The sequence below is a fragment of the Bombus flavifrons genome, chromosome 15 (genome assembly GCF_040668555.2).
Source record: "Bombus flavifrons isolate JBK064 chromosome 15, iyBomFlav1_principal, whole genome shotgun sequence".
Taxonomy (NCBI): domain Eukaryota; kingdom Metazoa; phylum Arthropoda; class Insecta; order Hymenoptera; family Apidae; genus Bombus; species Bombus flavifrons.
The window spans coordinates 1,298,351-1,323,882 of NC_138456.1; the positions used below are offsets into that span (position 1 = coordinate 1,298,351).

Consider the following 25,532-nt stretch of genomic DNA (forward strand, 5'->3'; position numbering starts at 1 on the left):
TATATTTTTAGCAATTTTTACGAAATAAAAAAATTAAATTATCGTTGGCCACGAGTAAGTAAATTGGAAGTGTAAAAGGCATGAAAAAATAATCCGAGAGAGTCAAGTTAAACAGTAACGTTTTCGCGGTTTATTTGAACCAATAATTACTATGTGTCCATTATACATACTTTTTTATAAAGCAATCATCAGACTACGAATGTTTATGCATTTATAGGAAATCCGAAGATGCAGTAATACATATAATATATAAATATGTACAAAAATATCCGAAGTATAGTACTCATAATAATATCTAATGGGTGAAATAAATCTATTGAGTTCCGTTTCCTCAATTGTGTTCCTAAAACTATAAAATTGCATAAAAATCCGCAATCCATTATACAGAGATCCATTTCTATTTGCTTTAACTACAAAATGTCTTTAAAGATAGTTGAAAACGCGTAATTTCTTGACCAAATCTGAATAAAGTACAAATGAGACGGGTTATCACCTCATTTAAGATTCAAAATACAAAATACCACTAAAAGAAATCCTAATTGTAATAAAAATTAGAGAACAACTATCAGGTTCTCGCTAGGTCTCTGTTAGACTCGATACGAAAGTTTTCTTGGATTTCAATTAGACTTTTGCCAGTGTTATCTTTAGCCACAATGGCACAGAATAGGCCTGTTAACCAGCATATGGCGGCAGAAAGCCACATGACTTTCGTACCACCTAGGGAAATGATCATTTCGTCGAAAGTCAGCGTGGCCATCAACGAGATTAACCATCCGAAAGCAACTGCAACGGAGACTACTGGTGTCTTCAGTTGTTCCGGAAGCGTGTCGCCTAACAGAGACCAGGAAATTGGTCCAAGACCTAGATTGAACGAGGCAAAGATCAGAGTGATCCATGTGGGCGACATCCAGAAGTAAATGTCGTCATTTTCGGGGTCAGCGTCGCGTAGGCTAAAGAACCAACCTGGAATAGACAGAAGAAAGGGTATAAAAAGTAACGAGATATCGATTGGTAATTTAATGTTGATCGTAGATTGCTTGTTACGGTTCGTTCAATCAGGCTGAGCTAAATTAAATACATTTAATCGCTTTATATAACACAACTGTATATATACAAAAAGCAATTTATGTACACATACTCTTATTTTCCACTGAACCGTTTCTTTACCACAACTTACATTTAATTTTAACGGTATCAACATTTTGTAATCATATGAAATTTAATATATAAAATTTAATATATGGTCGTAATTAATCAATATATAAACCATATAAGAAATATAACGGTGTACAAATATATTTCTTAATCGCCGTATATAGTGGCGGACAAAGGAAAGTTTGAAATTGACATGGTATAAATTTTAGTAATTTTTGTACTAAAAATTTGTTACCATATTGGGAACAGTCATCCATTTTACAGTAGGTATGTATTATATTTATTTATTAGCCATATTAAATTCATGTTGTAAAATCATGGTGTTTATTTATACTTCCTGTTTTATAAACTTTCTTTTGTCCGCCATTATAGTATGCATAGTGTGGCAGAGCGCGTGATGCAATTAATCAAGAGATTATTTTAGATGTAAAAGTAAGTGGAAAATCTGAAATAAAAATGGGTCATTCGTTTTAAGATTTCAAACTGGAAATCTTGTCAAGTACATATGAACTTTGTCGGATTTGATTGAACGCAATTCTACAATCGCAAGGAGATTACTCTATATGCAAAAATAAATCGAAAACATAGAATAAAATTTTAGTATTTAAGTCTCATTTTCAAGAAAATCGAGCTCGAAAATTCTTCAAATACTAATTTCTATTAAGCGTGGCCAAGCTCGATTTTTTGAAAATAAAGCATCAACCAAAAAGAGTTTGTTCTACATTTTTTATTTATTTTTGAATGTACAATAATCCTTCTCCGATTATAACACATATCCTGTCATATCCTGTATGACACATTGTGAATTTAAAAAATATATGTAATACCAATACGTGTTTTAAGTATTAAAATCTAGCTTGTTGATTGTTTTTTGTTGAATCGCATTGACAAGTTAAATTGAAAAGAAGTAACATTTAATTGTTTCATGATTTGCTATACTGTGAACATATTCTAAACTTATGATATACGTGTATTACAAGTATTTCTTTAAACAATCAATGGCTTTCCTCCTACATGGATCTAAATTGTTGATTGTTGTTTATCGAGCGTTTATAAGTCCCCAATTAAGTTGAAATAATATTTAAAACCAATATTTCATTTTTTATTTTTATAAAATTAACGGGCTTTTCCTTATATTGATTGTTGGGTATATTTTTATCTATTAAAATATGCAGGATGATGCCGGACAGTTGGTACAACTGAGCGACTCTACGTGAAAAAAGAAGTCCAAAATACTCGAAAATATAGAATACAATTTTTTCATATATTGTTTCGTCTACAAGAAAATAGAGTTTGAAGATTTAACGAATAAACTTAAATTTGGCTAATTTCGGACTGAACAGGAGTAAATAATCAACATAATATTGTTGACCTATTTTTTTACGTAAATTCATCCACCTACTCGGTTGTACCACCGGCTGACCTTATCCTGTACGCTTGGATTACGGAATTTGGAAATATGGTGATGTATAACGATTGAATTGAATGTAGACAACGTCGAATAAAAGATATTCCTTTTTGGAAAGAATGAATATTTTTACCCTGATTTTAAATTCTCGTAAGTTCTTTAACACGTTAATGAGTTGCGGTGAGGGTAAAAAATACAATATGTGGCTATCCAAAGAATATTTTTTTTAAATGGATGTCTTCGTCAACATGTAGGTGTTTGATGGTATACTTTGTATACTTGAATTGTGTGTAAAGAATGGTCAATTAATCTTAAAAACTTAATACAAATATTTAAGATTTTCGAAAATAATGTAATTTTTCTTTTTCTAAATCTGTAATTGTGTTTAAGCAAAAAATTCTATTGTTTCCGATATTTAATTACAAAAGAGTACAACCTTGAACCATCACTTTAAATACCATTCCTGTTAAGAATTATTTTCATCATTTTAAATATTCTGAACAAATTTTATAACATACACAAAATAAGAGCATAACACAAAAGAATGAAAACATATAATAAATATATTATATAATAGATACAAAAACAACACAGAATACAGTTGTTGTTCTATGTCAAAGAGTTGAAATACGTTTTTTCTTTTAAATTTTCTATGAACGATTGAACCAACAATCGATACACGGTCTATTTTGATTTCTTAATACGCATTGTGTAGCTTGCTCCGGAAGTATTGCAGAAGAGGTCGTATTTTAAGCTGGACCGAAGCCAGCCAGCATCATAGATGCGACCATTGAACGAGTCAGTTTTTCTTAAGAAACTCCATCAGCTATGAATAAATAAAATCACACGGAACAATATTTAACACTTGTATATTTATACCAAATGGACTAAAATGATTTAAACGAAATTGTACAAGTACGTAATAAGCATCGATTATTCAAGGCAACTATCATTAATTAAATCACGCATCGGTCTAATTAATTTAGAACAAGTAATAATTATAGAATCGATCGGTGAAAATAACGTAGTGTGAAATTATAATTCATTCAAACTTATATTATTCAGAGTTCCATTCGTGTTTTGACATATATCGAAAATTCCTCAATTATTCAATGAAAAGAATGATATATTTGATTCAGTAATTTTAGATGATTCTTTCAGTTTGACATTTATTTACGATATAATATCGTATTGATAAAGCGTAATAGCATCCAATGAAAATAAAACTAATACGTAAAATAACGTCGAAAATTCTACATCATTAATTTATAAATTATTTTCTATGTACCAAAAATATAACAAATTATATTATCAAGTAGAATATTTTACTCGTAGAAATGTAAGAAAAGGAGTAAGTATATACTGTGCAATAATTCATGGTACAGGTAAAGTTACGGAAATTCTATGCTTCAAAATAAGAATAGTAAGAATAATTAGAATATCAAAAATGACAAAATTGCGTTGGAGGTTACGTTTTTGACAAAATTATGTTTCAAAGGCAATGTCACTTTATTACAGACAAATAAATAGATATCTTTTCTGAATCTCTCTCGAGTCAGAAATAAGAAGAAACAAATAAAAAATATACAGGGCACATAACTTTATCACCTGAAATATTTCCGTTGTAATACAACATTTGAAAAAATGTTTTCTAGAAAAGTTGCATAGTTTGACAGGCAGCAATGTATAGTAAAAATAGTTTTATTGTGTTGAAAAAAATTAATGAGAAAAAAAGATCAGCCTAGTTTTTTTTTTTTAAATAGAATGTTACATTTATTTATTTGCAAATGATAGCCATTTTGAAGACAAATTCAACAACTTATGTGTAACACTAAGTACTTTAGTGTCAGCGAATGTTATATACACAATTTCTATTTAATTTCATATACATATAGTTTCTATTTAACTTGTGGCAGCAACGGTAGTCAACAGTGGCAGTTCTGCTACTTTAGGAGCGAGAAGGTTATACCAAAATGAAGTATTATACATATTTGTGAAACGCCGACTTTAATGCAATGTGCATGGTGTGGCGAATATCTTTGTTTCAAATTCAAATAATTTTATGAGGAATATGATTATTGTAACAATTACAAACAATGATTTTTATTATTTTTGTCGTTTGCTACCTACTTAACTCTTTGGAATGTAAAAATATACAAAAAGAAATGCAAATATTTATTCATTTCATTAATGGAACTGTTATTACTGTTATAATTAAACTTAATATTAATAATTTTCATGTAAATGAACTTCACGAAGTCATTTACAGATATGAAGAGAGAACAGATAGAAGAGGGTAGATAGAAGTATTTCAGCACGTATAGCAAGAAAAAATTTTGTTAGGAGATGTTGGGGGAGATTACCTCGAAAATAATGGATGTTTCAAAATCTTTTTTTTTTTAATTTAGTAAATAGAAGAAAACAATTCCTATTTAAACTCTCTTTAACTATCTTTCACCGTTTTTCAAATATTTCTCGAAAGATCGAAAGAAATTCAGAATTTCCTTTTTTGTAAAATATCTTAAGAACGGTGAAAGATATCTAAGGAGAGTTTAGGCAATTCTTTATTGTATTTACTAAATTAAACGTAAGTAGTAAATTTCAAGTTACTAAAAATAATTTATCTTATGTATAAAGATAATAAAAATATTATTTATCTAATTACAACAAAAGAAGAATCAAAGTCCCGAAAAATTATCCTTCTGGATAAAATATCATGAATGAAATTACAATTATAAAGTAATGCTAGTAGATTATGATATTTCGAGTAGCATGAATTACAAAATGCTGTTCTATCAAGGATATTTCCGATTTCGCTACATTATGCATTTGAAAATGGTATTTACCTAGCAGTATAAGGAACAATCCCATGAGAAGGGAGGAGAGAGTGAGGAGAATTCGACGTCCAAGTACGTCGACGAGGAACGCAGCCAAGAGAGATACCAATATTTGAACGGCACCGACGACCAACGTCTGTTCGCTTCCGGTTAGTTCACCGGAACCGCTGGTGTCGAAGAGGATCAGAGCGTAGAAAATCATCATGTTGACGCCACACAAGTGTTGGGCCAGGATTACTCCAAAGCAAGTTGCGATGGAACGAAGTACTCGGCGATTTCTTACCAACTTCAAGCTAAACTGATATATCGAAAAAATCAGGTAATAATTACTTAGTAATTAAGCACAGAATTTGGAAACAATTCAAATCATTAGCGTCGGAAATAGCGATTGGTGTTATGTTCGAGTATGTTTGGATATTAATTTACATGAATAAAATGATTCTTTGTTATTGACTGAACTGAAATTAAAAGATTGCAAAAAATATATGAATAACTGATCTAGGAATTTGGGAAAGCAAGATATTGTAAAAATTGAGTCGCATAAATATATGGTTGATGTCTTATATAGATTAGATAATCTTCAATTGTTTGAGATTAATATACAAAGTCAGTTTAAAATATCAACTATTTTTGTGACATATCCAATAATCTAAGAAAAAAATATTTGACATAACAATTAATTAGCCGTGACTTGCATTTTCAATAAAAAGTTAAGATCAACCTGATTTTTTTAAATGGCACTGTGTATTTGCGAAATGAATAGGATTGTAGCTGACGCCAAGTGGAATTCATCGATCTACTACACTATGACTTTCACGTGACCTCGACTTCAGAAACTTTGGCCTAAATAAAATAATTCCATATTAGCGCTTCTAATCATTGAATTAAAGTTTCTGAAGTCAAGATCATGTGAAGGTTATAGCGCAGTACATCGTTGAATCCATCTTGGTGATAGCTACAACTCTATCAAATCACAAATACATGGTGCAATTTGCAAAAATCGAGATGACTGACTTTTTATTGGAAAAGGAAATTTTGGAAAACATTTTTTATTGTAACTTGTAGCCAAGTCGAAGCTAATTAACTTTTCTTTCAGAGACATGTTTTTGTTAAATTATAGGAAATGTAATAAAAACCTGGTGTGTATTCTTAACACTTTGACTGCCACGTTGGTCATATATGACCGGCTATGGTTTCTCCTGTGACGCCACAGTGGTCATTGGTGACCGGAACGCTTGAACTTCTTACAATTGTAAAAATTGAATGAAAATCGAATATAACCGATAAATAGAAGATGCTTTGAAATAAAAAGTGCCCCATTGAACAATTAAACATTTTTATTAGAACATCAACAAAAGAAAAATGAGAACAAATCTTGCATCTAACAGTGCACTGTGTTAAAACACTTTAAATATATAATAAATGTGGCTCATCAATACAATCTTTTTTTTTATTATTAACGTGGAGGAAATCCGCACGGACACCAGGTCGCTTCTGAACAATAGGTGGTCACTTTTTTCCTCTGATTCTTAGCAATTTTTGATCCTAATTGGTTAACATTTTTTTATACCACTCTCCGCAAAATTTTCGTGCCAGGTACGCTTGACCTTCTTTCTTCTACATTTCGTGTCGCAGTCCTTGCCGAATAAGTATATTTGACGGCTCTGGTGAATGGCACTGTGTAAGGTGCATTGTGAGTGCCATTCTAAAAACTGACATCTTGATTTTTGTTTTTGTTGCTTGTTGATACAGTCTCATTGCGTTTGAAATTGATGTATTCAACAATAACTCTAAAGCTAATTTTATATACCACTTGAGGGTTCTTCTATATGATGTAGAATATGCTATCATTTGATCTGGTAAATCTATAGCACATTTTCATCTGTTGTAATCTACCACTACCATTGGTTTATTACAAACATAATCTTTTTTGCGGACTTCTACAATTTTAGCTGAATGTTTCATCGAAATCGTAAAAATGTCACGCTTGTCTCTCCACCTTACTATTATATATAGAATAAGCAAATACTGTTTACTAATACCTTCTAAACGTTTCAACAATATATCTTGGACGTTTTGCTTACGACTAAATAACGAATGCGAATGGTTTGTTGAAATAAACGAAGCCTTGTTATAATATGTAGCTATCAACTGTTACCAAGGCACCACGGTGGTCACCCGTGATCACCAATAAGATAAACGGTCCATTAGGGAAAAATGCTGTCTTACATTATGAATTTATTATTATTTTGCCACTATATGCTTTGAATAATAAAAATACTCTCGTGGCGTCCTAAGCGAAATATGTGATTTCGGCGTGGCAGTCAAAGTGACTGTATATCTTGTCAGAAATAAACAAGTGTTTGGTACATAATGTATATACAATAGTTAATCATGAAAGTATCTCACTTATCAAAGGAACTAAAAAGCTGCTGACGATAATTAATATTGGTACTTTCGACAATATTATGTATATTTACATATCAATTATTATTAACATATGTCTGAAAGCAATTAGATAAGCTAAAACATTTACCTCACAAAAATTTTAGGATGAAACTACATCAGAAATGTTGTGTTGTAAAATATTTAATAGACTTTTACAATAAAAGTTATACATGTCCTGTCTTGCGGTTCCTTTAACGTATTAGGTTGTGATATTAAAAATTTGTATTTGTTTCAATTAACACCAAGGACATAGCAAGCACTAGTGGCATTGACTTACAATATATTAATTATAATATGAAGCTCATATTTGTATAAGCTCATGTAAATAGAACAGATGCAAGTAATATCTGTAACATCGTATTTTATATTCTTTTACTTCTTCGTTTTTAATATAAGTGAAAATAAATAAATTGCGTTATCTTTTAACAATAAGTGTCGTAATATGCCAAACAAATTTGTACAACTGACGTTTTTATTATAATTTTCAATACTGTATATAGATTTTTAACTAATTGTATATACATTGTGATTTATGGAATCGCTAAAATAGTCGCAAATGTAATGAAATCAAATAACAAAATATTTCTATCAAATAATGTTATTATATGTGTTAATAATGTATTAAAATTTATTATTTCTAAAATAAAAAATTTAGATGAGGAACGGATTATGCCTATTTTCAACTTTTCATAAAAAATAGATCCCAATCTATTCCATTTGTTATTCCACAAAATGATTAGCTTACATAAGAAGAAATCGATTGTTTGTACCTTTTTCGAGCTAGTCGCAAGAATGAGACGCTTCGTTTCGCTGATTTCGTGCTGGACATCGTAAGTATCGCCGCGATACCATCTCAAGGACTTTTCTGCATTGATCTCGTCGTTCCTCGACAAATAGTAGAGCGGACTCTCAGGTAATAATTTTACTGGCGCGATCGAAAGACACGCGAGCCCACAAATTGCGCTGTACCTTTACGAGAAAAAGAATTAATTTACATGCAGTTCCCAGAGAAATCGAACCGCTCAGATCAACCTTTATTTAATAAAACATGTCCCGATTGAGAGGAAGAAATCTTGGATTGTTTGAAGGAGTAATTTGAAAGAAACAGGAAGAATTTATTTCTAATATTTTTATTATTGTTCTTCTGAATATACAGTGGCTCGCAAAAGTATTTAAACATTGACAAAAACTTCTATGAATATATTACGTATGTTACACAAATCATTTTAAAATTTCACTAGCACTGTAATAAGATACGACTATCATAATTATCGGTAAAATTTGAAACCAATGTGAACATGTATATTGAAGTTGTAAAATATTTATTGGAAGCATACGCAATGCAGAAATTCTCGAAGTATTTAAACAATCAATTATTCAAAAAATTAATACGACACAATATTTAATGGAATCATCTGTAACACTTATTATGTGCTTAAGATGTCTGATGCATTTTCATGTAGTATACTAATTTTTTACTAAATATATGTTTGCAGTAAATATTTTATAACTCCTGTATACATTTTCAAATTTGAGCAATATACTTATGCTAGTTATCTCACATTATAACGTTAAAAATGCTAAAAGTGTAGTTGCTAGTAACTGGAGATGTTGATGCAACTCTAAACCAACAATTAAAAAGAAACCTTAAAAATGTTTTATTTAAAACTCACAATTATATACATAAAAGTTTTATATGTTAATTGTTCCAAACCTTTCTTGAGTCACTATATAAATTTGAACAAAATAGTTAGTGTAGTAGAATTATGGACACATTTCTAACAAAGTTACGTTTTAAAAAATGCGACATTGATTAATTAATTGATTCGTTCATAGGCAATTAGTATGTTAGTTTTCAAAAATTATTATTACTGAAATATTTACTGTGCCAGATATATTGATTGTATTTCAACCAACAAACAGACAATGTTAAAATGGATTGTTTGACGAATTAATCAATCCTAATAATTATTATCAGGAAACAGACAATTAACTATTCATTTTTAATAAAACGAGGTTGAGAAATTAGTTCTTTTTGTGCAGTAACGTATATAAGTTTTCGACAAACCGATTTTTTTTAGTATTTTTAAAATTTGAAATAATTGAAAAATAATTATTAACAGTTTTTTCTATTAATAGTATGCCAATTCTCTGATATTCATAATGAAATGCAAACATCTAGCTTAACTTCAACATGATTTCCTTGTTTATTTTCTCAATAAGAACAAGTTTTCGTAAAATAATTTATATATTTTTGTGATTTATAAATATTTTATATATTTTAACGAATCAATTGATGTATAATATGTTATACCCCGAGCTAATAAAGTTATTCTTATGGTGTTTTGTGACTAAATTGCATAAATCGTGGAAAATAATTTGCATGAATAAACTTTGAAACGAATAATAAAGAAAACAAAAAATCAATTAACATTTTTAAGCTCGTTCATCTTACAGTCATATATTTTTGAAGGTTTTTAAATATCAGATATTACGAAAATACCACACTTCCGAACCAACGTTGACCAGTAAAGCATAGCAATATTCGTATAATCGTGCGTTATATAATCGTGCAACTTAAGCTTCGATTTAATTAAACTTTGTCAATTAAAATCGCGAATAAACCACTTAATTTTACTTATCGCAGTGTTAAATTGAGGCAAAATGAAATTGCATCAATGTTACACAACCAACTACGTTGGAACGAGTAAAATGGGTGAAAATAAACTTGTTGTAAAAAATATTGATGTAAAAGGAATAAGACACTTTTAAATCATATAGTGTTACGTCGGGCGACACTCTACCTAGACCAGATCACACACCGCGGGCAAGATGGGAACCAGATGTCCGCTCATCCTTACTGCGTACCCTCAATAGTCTCAAGGACCCATCATAAATCTCATTAATTTGCTAGCTAAGGTCCTTCAGACCGAACAAATATCTTTCTATCGAAGGCGGCTAAAACCCTTCCTAGTCCACCAACCTTCTTTTATACAATCAGAATTAATGTCTACTGCCCTCACTTTCCTAACCAAAAGTGTCATCAACAAATCCCATGGTCCCGTGCGCTAGACACACCCATCATTAGCTTTCCTCCGATACAGCATCATCACTGTACTTTACTTATTCTTCATCGCTAGAATAGTCAACATGTCATTACCGGGTTATTCTCCTTGAATACTCATACCCAACAGTGTAGCTCATAAGTGTTGGAAATATAAAGTTTATAACCCTGTCAATCGCAGCGTTATACTACCTTAACCACCCCCTATTATCTCAACGGAAATCAGGGGATCGATCTATTCGCGGCGTCAATTATTATAATCGTAACGGGAATTTACGGCTCCCGTTGACGTGTTTCCTCGTGATTGCGTTTGCCCGTGATTGGTCGAAAATACATGGTCCTTCGAGCCGGATCACGTGCTAGTGAAAGGTGCACTTACCAGTGACCATACAGTGCCACGTGTTTACATCAAACCAGCAACGGAAGCGTTATCACTCCATCGAAGTCAGTAACGTCAGGAACGTTATCTTCGAAGAGGCATAACCTATCGGTCGAGACACGCTCCAAGGCAGCGTCCCGCCGTAGCTGGACATTCAACAAATAAAAGGTTAGAACAACTACAATCTAACTACATTACTAATCATGCCGACCCCAGCAAAGACCAACAGCATATGTAGAAAACGCGATAGACTGTTCGAAGGCATCCTAAGGATCACAAGGGAAGGCATCGACAAATACGAGCAGTCCAACATGCAAGAGGTTGAATATTTAAAATCATACCATGCCCTACTTGTGGATGGTTTGGAACGATTTAATCTATTCCAACAAGAGTTAGATGAACTCGATCCAGATGAACAAACATCAAACAGGAACTAGAAGCGTTCAACGCTGCCGTTTCCCTGGACATTAGAATAAGGGAGCTCATGAATGGCAAGCGATCAGCTACCCCGTCGACCCCCAAACGCAGCAGTAACCCGTCTAATTATTTCCAGGGTCGTAACGACAATTTAAGTAAAACCAGCAACGCTATTCTAACTCCGCCGACGGAGAACATCGCGTCGAATCTAGCGCCCATACCGTCGCCTGACACGCGGATATCGTTGCATGACACGCGCGGCTCATTGCATGAAACTCGCAACTCATCGCCTTCACGCGCCTTGAAGACAACCCCTCACGATTCTCTGCACCGGCAGAGAGAGAAAATCTCACTAGGCGACAAGCCGTCGCAGTCATTGATCTTTCCGATCTTTCCGTAACTCACAACGAAGAGAGTAACGGGTTAAATCCCGTCAAGGATACCGAAGCCAATCTAGAATCGAAACTTACGGCAGACTCTTCGAAATCCACGATGATAGAATTATCTAGGAACAGGCGTTCCTCTATCAACACTTCGACGGTTAATAACCTGTCCTCCAGGTAACCATCACGTCACACATAACACCTGACATAAACATCGTATCGGACATTCTCATTCATTCTCCGGGACATTACGTGAAGATTCCTCCTTCTCCATGGCCGAGAGGGGCCACATCTGCGAGTGACCCGTATCGAAATAATATCTACGTTATTGCCATCGTGACTAATCACTTAACTGATATCGATAGTTTTCAGAACACCCCTTCGGATCTCAACAATTATCCACTGAGCCCACAGATCACTGCATCGGACAAGTCTCTGATTTTGCCTTTTGCGGATAATTGAACCACGCTGGTCCAACCACCAAGCATCATCAAGAAGGCGCGACACGGATGGGTCAGCGAGGGGAGCCCTGTCCCCCAATCAACCATAGACCTCCTTCACGCCTCCACAACGCATCTACATGTGAATTTCACTTGCCTTTGTGAAATCGACGAGATGTATAACGACACCTCCTGGGCCGAGGTGTTCCACGATACTTCATGGGCCGAGCTGTTTCACGACACTTCCTGGTTCGTGAACTTCAACGGCAAATATCTAGGCAATGCCGAGGACCACGGCGATCCAGTGTATAAGGCAGACAACATACGCAACGGGCTTTCGGCCGTATCATCGAATTCACCCTGGCGACGACGGCCTCATCCAGACCACCACAATTCATACGGCAACGAGCATCGCGTGGATCGAGGTGTCACGCAGCTCGTCCTACCATCGAGCCAGCCCGATCCAGCAGAATACGGACAACCAGAAATCAACAAAGAGTTGAGCGGCAGCTTCAATTAATTCTACCTTTGCATAAATTTTGATCGGTACCCTCTCAACGGGGGGAGGATGTTACGTCGGGCGACACTCTACCTAGACCAGGCCACACACCGCGGGCAAGATGGGAACCAGATGTCCGCTCATCCTTACTGCGTACTCAATAGTCTCAAGGACCCATCATAAATCTCATTAATTTGCAAGCTAAGGTCCATCAGACCCAACAAATATCTTTTGTTTCTAAATCGTTTTCTAAAGATTATTGTCTACTACGGCTGACACGGGAAAGTTAGTTTTTTCTCACGTATGACACTTCACACTAGCAACTTTCTATCGAGGGCGGCTAAGACCCTTCCTAGTCCACCAACCTTCTTTTATACAATCAGAAGCAATGTCTACTGCCCTCACTTTCCTAACCAAAAGTGTCATCAACAAATCCCATGGTCCCGTGCGCTAGACATACCCATCATTAGCTTTCCTCCGATACAGCATCGTCACTGTACTTTACTTATTCTTCATCGCTAGAATAGTCAACATGTCATTACCGGGTTATTCTCCTTGAATACTCATACTCAACAGTGTAGCTCATAAGTGTTGGAAATATAAAGTTTATAACCCTGTTAATCGCAGCATTATACTACCTTAACCACCCCCTATTATCTCAACGGAAATCAGGGGATCGATCTATTGGTGGCGTCGATTATTATAATCGTAACGGGAATTTACGACTCCCGTTGGCGTGTTTCCTCGCGATTGCGTCTCCCCGCGATTGATCGAAAATACATATAGCATTGCAGAGAATTAATTCTACCTCTGGCAATAAGTTTTCAATCAAGCGTAACAACATTGAGCTAACTAAATCTACTGAAATTTGTGTATGAGAGATATAAAGTTTATGCATATGAAAAATAAAATAGAACGATACAAAAATAAAACACGTACGAAAGTTAACTCGGTGATATGAAATAAAAAAATTATGATTTTCATTTATCTTTGAATAGAAAATAGTAAACAAACAAAATATTATCGAGGAAAAAAGTAATTCTGAATAGAGTTTTCGTTCGTGACAATAAACATTTGAAGACGTGCCAGATTTTATTAACAATTATTTTCTTCTTGATAATAAATGAAAATTTTGATTATTTGTTTTGTTGACATTTTTGTTTTACATTTTATATGCAAATTTTAGTATTTCTGGTTTACAATAAGTAGGTACTATCGCGTGTGATTGAAACTTTATTGCCAGGGATAGTACACTGTTAAAAAATTTGTGAATCAACATAGTGACACAAATGTAATAACAACCATGGATATAAAAAATTACTGATAAATGAAATGTAACGATGTCATAAATTTAAAAAAAGAATTATGCTAATTATAAAAGTATCACATTTTTTTTATTACAGATAAAATATTGTGTAATATTCGTATACCTCCACACAGTTTCAACTTCAGTGATTGCGTGAGCTACGTAGAAAGCGTACATCACGCCACAGTTAATAAGAAGTTGAAAGAACGCGAGCAAACGCCCTCGAGTTTCTTTGCTTGCTACTTCGGCCACATATATCGGCGTCAGAACACAGAATACACCGCCACAGATGCCACAAATAAATCTTCCAATCAGGAATAATACAACCTAGAAACATAATTTTATTAATATTGCAAACGTAATATCCCAAAAAGTTTGAAAGAAAAATATTGTTTTGTTGCAAGTTATCTAAAATAATGATAAAACAAAGGATTTGGTGTACACATCTTCAGTGGTGTATACACTATTTATGTATGTATATATTATGAATATGTACTATTTATTTCGAAATCAAAGAAATCAAGAAATTAAAAATGAGTTGAGCTTAATTTAGCTTCTAAGAGGCTGATATATGAGATATGTACAAAATATAGTTTCAGTTAAATAGACACAAGTACCTATTTAACCAAAACCTATAGTTTTTATTCTTTCTTATCACTAAATTATTGCTTTATGTTTAGCAATTGCTTTTATTTTGAACAAATTAAAAAGTTATTTAATTCTTCAATTTAAGTTACTGTAAAATATGCAACTCGTATAGTTGGAGTAATAATTAAGTACCGTAGTATCGTTATTCATTAAGAATAATTATAATTCACCATTGATATATACGTTACGTTGCTATGATTATGTTATTATAAGTATACTGTTGACGCAATTGCGTTTTTGTTCTTGTGTGTCCCGAAGAAATAATTTATGTTAGAAGATATGATGTAATATAAGATATTAATATAACATTAAACCTATTATTTTCCTCCTTTTATTTCATGTAAATATACACATGTACGTAATTTTTTAAATATTATATTTGATATCTCTCAATTTCTTTTTCCTTATTAAAAATGAAAATAAATAAATTATGTTTCATTTCAAAGATATGTATCCTATTGTGTCAAAGAATTCGCAGAGCTAACGTTTTTTTATAATATTTGATATTTAAGGGCTATATTATTTGTTAGCAAATTATTGTGCAAGAGGACGTAGAAAATGGAATTTACAAAATAGAATCTTATATACATATTTACACAGAATGTCTTTAATTTATAGTATAAACAGTATCAGGTAGGTTCTACAAGTATGACTCGAAATAGTACGAAAATCAGGAATTGCTAAATTGCGTTGAAAGCTTCACTTTCAAGAAAATTGAGTTCGAAAATTTCGAGTACACGTGAATGTGCCAAATTTTTTACTGGATAAAAGTGAACAATCGGCAAGAGGTTATTTTACACGTGAAAATAAATCAAAAACATAGAATAAAATTGTTTTATTTAGAGCTATATTTTGGAAAAAAAATTGTACACGTCCCTGACAAAGTTTTGCGTTACTTGACAAAATCGATTTTTTCGAAAACGAAACTTGAGACGAAAAAATGTCATACTACATTTTCGACTTTTTTTCGATTTGTAGAATAATCTGCCAATTGTCTACTCCCATCCAGTGAAGAATTATTCAAATACAGGTACATTTGACAAGTCTCCAAAATATATCTTTTATTTGATCGATTTTCATCTTATTTTAAACTATAGAATTTCCTTAACTATATTCGTGTCATGAATTGTAGGCCATTCTGTAGATATTTTCTTTTTGAAACATATCCTTCCAGCTAAAATTTAGCAGGTAGATTTCATTATGAACCCTTAACTTTTATAAAACTCGGAAAATTTTAAAACACAGTAGTCTTCTACTATCCGAATATTCTGAAATCCGAACAGAACGTCTGCTAGTGACAGATGGTTCTCTCTGTTATAATAATTATTATTATATGTAAAACTAAAACCGCAAATGAAAATGATAAGAATTCACGCTGAAGATTTATGTACAAGCTACTAAAAAACTATTGGAAATTAAATATTAAAGTAAACTGGCAACTTCTTTGATTTCTATCTTTGATCCTTATCTTTGATCTCTATCTTTGATCTCTGTATCTATTTGAACAAGTGAAATTTAATATCAGAAAAGTGATTATTCTTTTAGGCTACGGTTATATCGGATGTGTCTAATTCGCCGTCCGTATACGTTCGTATATGTATTATACGAGCGAACCAAAGTCTTCAAAATAAATGAAAATGGTTGTACTGCACTATCTGTACAATGTACACATTGGTCTTCCGATCAATTTGGTTTTCTCGCCCGACTCTTGCGACTAAGGATAGGTGACTTAGATTTTTCGAACGAACGATTATTTTATTTATTAAGTGTTTCTTTAGTTTCATGACGTAGAATATAAAGATATGTTTCAGAAATTATCTGATTAATTCTACAAATTTTGGAACAAGCTACGATAGTTTTCTTCTAAATTCCTTCTTCCTTCTTATAAAGAAACCATTTTATTTTTTTGTTTTACTTTTCTATTTATTGATATGAATTTTTAATAAGAGCTTATCTAAGAAACAGTAAGAATTTGCTAAATCCATGTCCATTTCGTACAATGTGTATCACAAAACTGATCGGCCGAATGCGCATCTAGTATAATATCATATGTAATAGGGGAAGCTTTATTGCACTTTTGAAATGAGATCATCGCACACTAACCTTCTGTCCACGATGGCTGATCATTAGAATCCATGTGAGAAGAAGAACCGGCATCGTCCAGAACATGATCTTCGTTCTAGAGACTCGTCCTGCAATAAACATCATCGATATCGCTCCTATACAGATGCCACCATTTAAAATGCCCCCGATCAATCCGATTTCAGTTACAGTGGCATCGAAATAATTCCTCAGTACAACACTAGCCTTTGAATTCCAACCTAGTGAGATGCCAAGCGCAAAACCGCCCAGGGACGCTGAAATTTGACCAAAAAACACAATTTTCAACTCTCTCATTTCCCTTTTCTCTTTTCTTTCGTCCCTCAAGTTTTCTTTCCTTTCTTCCATTTGTTTTTCCGTTCATCGCGCTAATTATGTGTTTTGCGGTTAATTTACTCGCGAAGCTTGACGAGGACCACACTCGTAGAAGAAAAATGTATTTCTTTTTATCATTTTTAATTTTTCTAGAGTCGAGGAGAAAAGGGAAAATTGGATGACGAGCACCGTGGGTCAGATTTTCTCAACGTGCTATGTTTTGTGCACGCGATTTCCTTTGTTGACAAAGTCGGTTGTATCTGACGGACGTTAGGTGGTTAAGCATACACAGATGTTCTCATGCATATGTTAAGTTTATGCGTGATGAGCAGATTGCGAATGTTTATGTATTTATGCAAAATTTACTAAAATTATATAAATGTCACAAAATGCATGTAATGTGAAAAATATATGGAATATTTAAGGCAAATTATTCATAATAATAATTGTTATTAAATGAAGCGAATATTTATTTAGGTGATATTATTTTAGTTAAGTCTACAAGAATATGAATTTGCATAATCGTCTGCAGTATAGTAACGAACTTGGAAGTCGTCTGGTATATGTATGATAATGAGCTATTTAGTTAGTATGAGTTAAACTGTGAAATATGGAATTTCTTGTATTAAATGTTAGAACAGACGATTCAATTAAGAAAACCGATTTATTAGTGGGAGATAAAGGGACATCTTATTCTTTATATAGCTTTTTTTGCCAGAAAGCTTCAAAAGAAAATACGAACAGTTTTTTACAAATATTTACATTACTATTCATATTGTAACATACAATAATAGATTTCAAGGAAATGAAAAAATCAAAAACGTAATTTGAACCACGAATAAAAAAGTTATATTGTACAAGTTGAAAAATATTATAAAATAGAATGCACAATAAGATATTGCAATAAAATAATTATGCGTTTAATATAAGATCTTTATGAATTTCTCTAGCAAGACCAAATATTTAGTTTTTAAAAATGATCTTTCCTTATTCTTCAATCTGATGAATCGTTTTACAAGTTACAGATTCTGTTATTTGAAATTCACAGACATGTGTCCATAGAGGCTTCTATATAAAGGTATAATATACAAAGTACCACAATTGTGATAAGTAAACAAATGAGGTATATCAAAATATATGCCAACACGTAGTTAGGTACCATATTGTTTGAATTCTTAAAATATCTATTTAAAAATAAAAAAGAACTTAATTCTGATAATACATAATTTAATCATTTGTTCGTACTGCTATTTTTTCGTTTATTCCAAAATCTTTAATACAACTGTCAGTCAGAATATTTAAAAATCTAACAAGTACGTACAATCAAAAATTGGAGAAGACAATACTTTCAACTTCTTTTATAATTTTTATAAGAAATATAAAAGCTATAAATAGTTAATAATACAAATAAATCTAAATAAAGAATTAACAACTGACATTTGTATTGCGAAATTTAAAAAATTATTTATTGTTTGGACAAATCAAATCAAGAAAACTAACTTCCAATGATTTAAAACAAATTTCTTACAACTTTAATAGATCGAAAGCTTCTTTAATTTAAAAGATTTTTGTACTAGGAATTTGAATTTGACAAAGATGAAAAAGAGGTTAGCTCACCTACGAAAGCTCCGAGATATTGGTTTAATTTTCGGATCTCGACCACGTTGTCGTTGATCGATGCGGTGGTCATGGTCTGTTGAGAATGATATTTCTTTTTAAATAATTTTGCGTCGTCGACGATGGAAAAACAAGTCGGCTCTATGAAATGAGATCGTAGTCGAGCCGAGTTCCGATTTCGACGTGGCACAATATCGACTTGGAATCTCGTAAAATCAATCGTAGTCGCCGTTCGTTTTCTGAAACAAAACATAAATCGTGTTATGCCATTTGATCGAAGATTTAATCAGGGTTATATACTGGTGAGCAACAGTTTCTTCCGAAATATTTCAATAGTTCTTTTTCCTTTAACAGCAGTATTTATTTACCATTTATACTTCATTAGTATATTAATATCTCGTCAATACTTTTTTAGAGAAAGATCTATTTTTTCTTATTATAGCCACTCAAATGAGGTTAGACTCCATCGAGGTTAATTGTTGATTTCCGAAAAATTAAACTGCTAACATACATATGTACATTCATAGAAGTTCATAGAAACTTACAAATTATAATATAGTATAACATATTTCTTATATTTCTTATATTGATTTGTTATGTTTTAGTATTTCCGTCATTGTCCTTCATTGTATTTTTTTCAGTTTTTCTGGAAGGCAAAAGTATAAGCCTTTTTTTAAATCGTCATCGACATTTCAATAAATTTTATAAAATTCTTCATTTAATATATTATCAATCTCTTCTGCAGGATATCTATTGCTTGTGGAAATTTCTATAAATAATTTCATATGCTCTTTACAATTATTCCTTTGTATTCTTTATGGGTATATATTATATTATATTATATGTATATACTTTTCAGATCCATACATTTTTCTCATATACTTGTATATTATATATACATATATTATTTAATTATCTTATGATATATATGTATATATAATATTATTTTTATATTACTTCCTCTTTGTTATACTATTTATGCAGTTGAAAATATGTTTATATTTGTTTACTTCTATTTGAAAATTTCTTTCTATTATTGTTATATATTTATTGTTTACTATTCTTGAATAGCAATTGTGTATACTAGTGGTATTGAACATGTGTAATAAAAATGTTCCATATTTACCCGATTATTTTGAAGATTTATATAGGGAGATTCGTTTCGGCTCTTTTTAATAATAGATTCGCAATACGGGACACTTCATTCGAAAACAAAACGGTTTCAGAGATAATTATAATGATCAACAGTCGTAGAATTTATCACGTGATACTCGCGCGTTTGTATTATACGCGTACACGCGTATTAAAATTAACTACGCTTACGCGTATAATTCATTAAAATTTATTTTGAAATTGATCGCCACTCCACAGTCCCACGTACGCGCGTGAGAACTCCATTAAAATTTATGTCAATGTCAAAACCCTACTCTACACAATTAACAAATACTACGCATTGCGTTACTTGTGTGCTTTTACAACGCACGCGGAAAATTTATCGCTGACGATCGAATTTTTAAATTTTTAATCAAATTTGTTACAAATGATGCTAAACGAAAGACGTGCATTCAGTTAAAAGAACGCTGGAACGTTTAATCTCGCATAATTATTTTATCAAATGTGGAAATATTATTTATAATGATTTTAAATTTTAGTGACTAAATTTATATTGTATTTGTTTGATTTATGACGTTTTATGTAGTGTTACGTTCAGTTCTAAATAATATAAATGTAATTCTGCCAAGTCGCTCATGATCTTAGTAGTCAATGCGACTATAAATCTGAAATAAAAAAAAAACTCTAAATAACGTCGTTCTTTGAGATAAATTTTTAGACGCGGTTTTAAGAAACGAGTACTATTTATCTATTGTGATATACAGAAAGCGACAGGATATATTTGAACAAAAAGTTACTCTACATAAAGAGTAAGTCAAAAAACCAAAATAAAATTTTTTCATTCCGAGCTTCGTTTTCAAGAAAATCGAATTTGAATGCTCATTAAGTACATACGAATTTGATCAATTACGATTAAATCCGAGCAAGCAACTGGACAAGGGATATTTTGCATGATAAAATAAGTCGAAAATGTACAATACAATCCCCTTATTTAAGATCTCATTTCCTAGAGAATCAGCATACGCGTTGCCAATGAACTTTCGAATTTGACTTTAAATTAAACAATTGTATACTACATTTTTTAATTATGTTTACATATAGAATAATCTCTTGCCTGACATCACGTACGTGATATAATCTTGATACATCTAGTATAGTGTTGTGTATTATATATTGTTACTTATTTATTTCACATACGTGGGATCTTTATCTCATTAGTATACAAAGGTTAATGTAAAATACGTAGAAAAATATAAGTGTATAAAAAAAGATGTTTAAACATAAGATTTATGAAACTTTATGAATGGAAATCCGGAGTATATGAGTAGAACCAAAGAAGAAATTCAATACATTGCCAAATGTATTTACGACATTGCAGTTGTGATTACATAACAATAAGATATAATCTTCAGTCTACACAAGCATTTTTAATGCGTTTCTTATCAATACGTCTTTAGTTTTGATTAGTTTTTAATTTTGAAATTGTTTATATATGTTATTGGACAGTTCTATTCTCGAAAAGTGTCGATATAGTATTAGTAAAACATGTAGTAAAGCATAAGAAGAATGCATTAATTTCCGAATTATTAAAATTAAATAAAACTATATACAAATGCTATAATACAAAGATAATTAGTGATAGAAAGATTAGTGAATGATTATTGTTAATACATTTCAGTTAAACGGCTGTTAAAAACCATTTTCATTAAGCGTTAGTATATGAAATTACATAAAAAGAGGAAAAAGAGTTTTGTTATAATTCATTTGGTATATTTCTCATAGCTGCAACCATGTCTAAAAATTCACCTTTCTGCAGCGTAGTGTATATAACTAGGATAAGTCATATTTCTTCTCCGGTTGCAAATAGACAAAAATGTTAGATAAAAAGCTTTAAAAATTGTTCGTTCTCTAAAATCACGTATTTTTTCAAAAGTACTTTACGCAAACTGTTACAATTGAATATTATTATAATTTTGTATAACAATATTTGTTAACATACATAAATTATCCTTACACAGCTGTGTATCAATAGATATATATTATATCAATACAGGATATCTCAGTATTGATAGTACAACCGTGGAGGGGGTGATTGCACATGAGGAAATAAGTCGAAAATATGGAATACGTTTTTCACATTTGAGGCTTTGTTTTCGGGAAAATCGATATTGACTTTCCACCGACTACGCATGCACTTCACTAAGTCGTGGTTCAATGGAACACGATACAAACTATATCCATAGATTTATGAACAATAATAAAATATGTCATTCTTAATATTTACTTATTTAATGGAAAGATTTTTGAGAGTGCTGGCCATCATACTGCATACACAGGTGTGCTCTCCCAATTACATCTGGTACGGTAACTTGGAGTCCGCGATCACCGGAGTTGTCACCCCTTGATTTTTATCTGTGGGGTCATATTAAATCAACAGCTTATTCCGAAGACAACATAAGTCTTCCACAATTAAAAGTGAGGATCATTTTGGCCTATGAAGAGCGAAAAACCGAAAATATGTGGAAAAGCGTGCATGAAAATTTAATTCGGAGAACATACTTGTGTATGCAGTATGGTGGCCAGCATTTTCAATAATTTCCCCATTAATAAAATAAATCTTAAGAATTACATGCTTTATTATTACTCATAAATCAACGACATATAGTTTGTATCGTGATCCACGATAATAACCACGATAAGAGTAATCCAGGTTTAACCACGACATAGTCAAGTGCATGCATAGTCGGAGGAAATTCAAAGTCGACTTTCTCAAAAATGAAGCTTCAAATAAAAAAAATTTATTGCATATTTCCGACTTATTTTCTAATGTTCCTCCACATTTGTACCATCAATACTGGGACACCATGTATATTATCAACTAAGGTGCTTGAAAAGTGATTAGTTCGATTAAAATATTTCAAGTAAATATCTTTACTAAAGGAGATGCTTAACTGCATTTTTATTGTGTTTGTTATTACTTTTTCATTGTTTTCATGGAGCTGAAGTTAATTTTTAATTATTGCTGTGCAATCTACTGTGATCTCTGATTCAATGTTTTAGGTTTTTTTTTAGAGAATAAAATGGATGCGAGTACTACATCTTACTTTTTACAAAAAAAGTGATAAAGACGCAAGGTAGATAAACGTAATATGATCATTAAATCATTTACCTAATATGTTTTTATGAAGAATAATGAAAGGATTCGATTCATATAGAAATAAAATATATTTTATTTGTTTTATAGTAATTATGCAATTACACGATGCATATACAACTTTACATTTGTAAAAATATTCTATTTAAACCGTTCCTGTTTCTTCTAACAATATCGTACTATTGTACTGTTCGCTGTGCTTAATCCGCTAAGGGGAGTCACGAACGACAAAGAAAATGATTTTTATTTTATTAGTGATCCAGAAGATATAAATCTTTCTGAATAATTCGATGAAAACTTTTTAAATTCCGAGTACGAGAGGTGCATAATTTTTAATTTTTTTAATTGATTTAAATAAATCTCTGCCCCATTTTCATCCATTTCTATACATCGTTTTAAAATCTAAAATAACAAATCAAATGCAACTTTTTACAATGATTCTTAACACATTATCAAAATTTATAAAAGAAAAGACTTTGAGAACCCAGGTTGAAAAAATCAATGTTCATAATTTTTCAATAACACTTTATTCAAAATACAAAATATAATTATTTTTCTAAAAAATTTAAACAAAGATTATGTTTCCAATTTATTCGCTATTGCATATTAACCGAGTACTTAGCCAACGAAAATTTAATTAAAAGAGCTTCAGTGATTTGGAAGAAAATGGGTCATGTAGCAAGAAATTTTCCTATGTTAGCTGGTTATGTGTTCCCTTAACGTACGCCTCCCTAATGTTACATAAGATGAAAGCTTCGGTTTTTGCAAGAAAAAAATGCACAGATGCAACCTTCTACAAAATATATTTATTTAATACAAATTATTTTATCTTATAGTAAAAACATCTCATTACGTTGATAAAGTGTTCAAGTTTTTAAAGAATTTATAATATTTACTATCCTACGTTCATCTTAGAAACGCTTAAAACTCTAAAGGGTAGTTAGGTTATCGAGCTTTCTTCGTTTGCATAGAAACAGTTCATGCGACAGGAAATAGAAACTTGGCAAGCAATTGGATTACCGATTACTCTGCGCAGCATTTCCGTGTACGGCCTATAGTTTACAAGCAATTAAGTGGGCCGCACAACAGTAAATGCAAACCCTTGATTATACTCCATTTATCAACGCTGTGCTCTTAACCAGAACCCATCAAGTCGTAGGTGTGCTCTCAATTGGCTCACTGGATGCAGAAGGATTACGCTTGCCATCAGGATGGCCAATTATGTCATCAGACTGACCACGTAGGTACTACGAACGTATCAACTCTGATTGAGACATGTCTGATAAAGACCGTTTTCTATCGATTTTCTCAAATTAGTTTGATCTTCAAATGCTGATTTTAGAATCTACAACCTAGGTACATTATTGTTATGGCATCTCATCTATTTGTTTAATTTCCTTAGAAAGTAAATAATTTGCATTCGTTAATTATTTAGTAATCTTCGGATTTTCTGATATCTTTATCTTCTTTTCCTTTCATTTTTAATTAGATTAAACCGCTGTGAGTTAATAACAGATTTATCTTCTGAAGTAAAGCGCAACAATTTGTTGCGAATCTATTAATTTCTAAGGATATTTCCGAATTTTCCTACGTTCCCTTTCTAATTTTTAAATTACAAGAAATTGTTGCAAATTAAAAGTAAAGCTACGTCGTTAATCTTCTATAATCAGAACTTTAATTGCTTAAGAAAGACAAAGATTGTAACACATTATAATTTCTCAATTTAATCTGAAATTTAGAAATTCATAACCGTTATATCTCATTTAATTTTAATAAAATAACATAGTGCAGTAAACTAAAATGTAATAAATATAAATACACGAATATAAACATAAGGGTTATAAAGGGCTAATTAATACAACTAATTACATAGTATTTTAAAGCTTGGAAGCTTTTCATCATATAGAATCTAATAATAACAATGTAGTAATAATATTCCAATAATATGTTAATAATATTGCAATAGTAACTTGAACACATTATTGCATGTGTGTGCGTGTATGCGTGCGAATATTATTTATATAATTTAAATATTGTTCAATAAAATAATGTTTCATAAAAAATAATACAGTTTCTGACATATACCAGAAATTTTTATGAAAACTGTATGAACAAATGCACAAACATTTAAGATATTAAAAAATAACTCAATTAAGAAAATGTATTCTATAATTAATAAGAAAATAAAAATCTTTTATTTACAAATAGTAGCAATGTGTTTTAGCACCAAATACATATTCAACCCGAAA

At 31.5% G+C, this 25,532-nt stretch overlaps 1 protein-coding gene across 1 annotated transcript; it reads right to left on the bottom strand.

The window, feature by feature from the left end:
• Positions 1-128: 128 nt before the first annotated feature.
• On the bottom strand, positions 129-20,303 carry LOC138187583 (facilitated trehalose transporter Tret1). The gene is made up of 7 exons (XM_069128520.1): positions 20,143-20,303; positions 19,017-19,255; positions 17,088-17,341; positions 14,461-14,663; positions 8,619-8,817; positions 5,410-5,698; positions 129-963 (listed from the first exon to the last, which is right to left on the bottom strand). Exons 2-7 carry the CDS (start codon positions 19,087-19,089, stop codon positions 566-568), a joined length of 1,416 nt encoding a protein of 471 aa, XP_068984621.1. The 5' UTR covers positions 19,090-19,255; positions 20,143-20,303; the 3' UTR covers positions 129-565.
• Positions 20,304-25,532: the final 5,229 nt, after the last annotated feature.

What these genes read in the sequence shown, in the direction of transcription:
- LOC138187583 (XM_069128520.1), bottom strand. Translation starts at nt 19,089, where the DNA reads ATGACCACCGCATCGATCAACGACAACGTGGTCGAGATCCGAAAATTA. An exon ending in GAAGTTGAAACTGTGTGGAG is followed by an intron (nt 8,818 to 14,460) that starts GTATACGAATAT and finishes TTTCTCGTAAAG; the next exon opens with GTACAGCGCAATTTGTGGGC. An exon ending in ATTGTTCCTTATACTGCTAG is followed by an intron (nt 964 to 5,409) that starts GTAAATACCATT and finishes TGTCTATTCCAG; the next exon opens with GTTGGTTCTTTAGCCTACGC.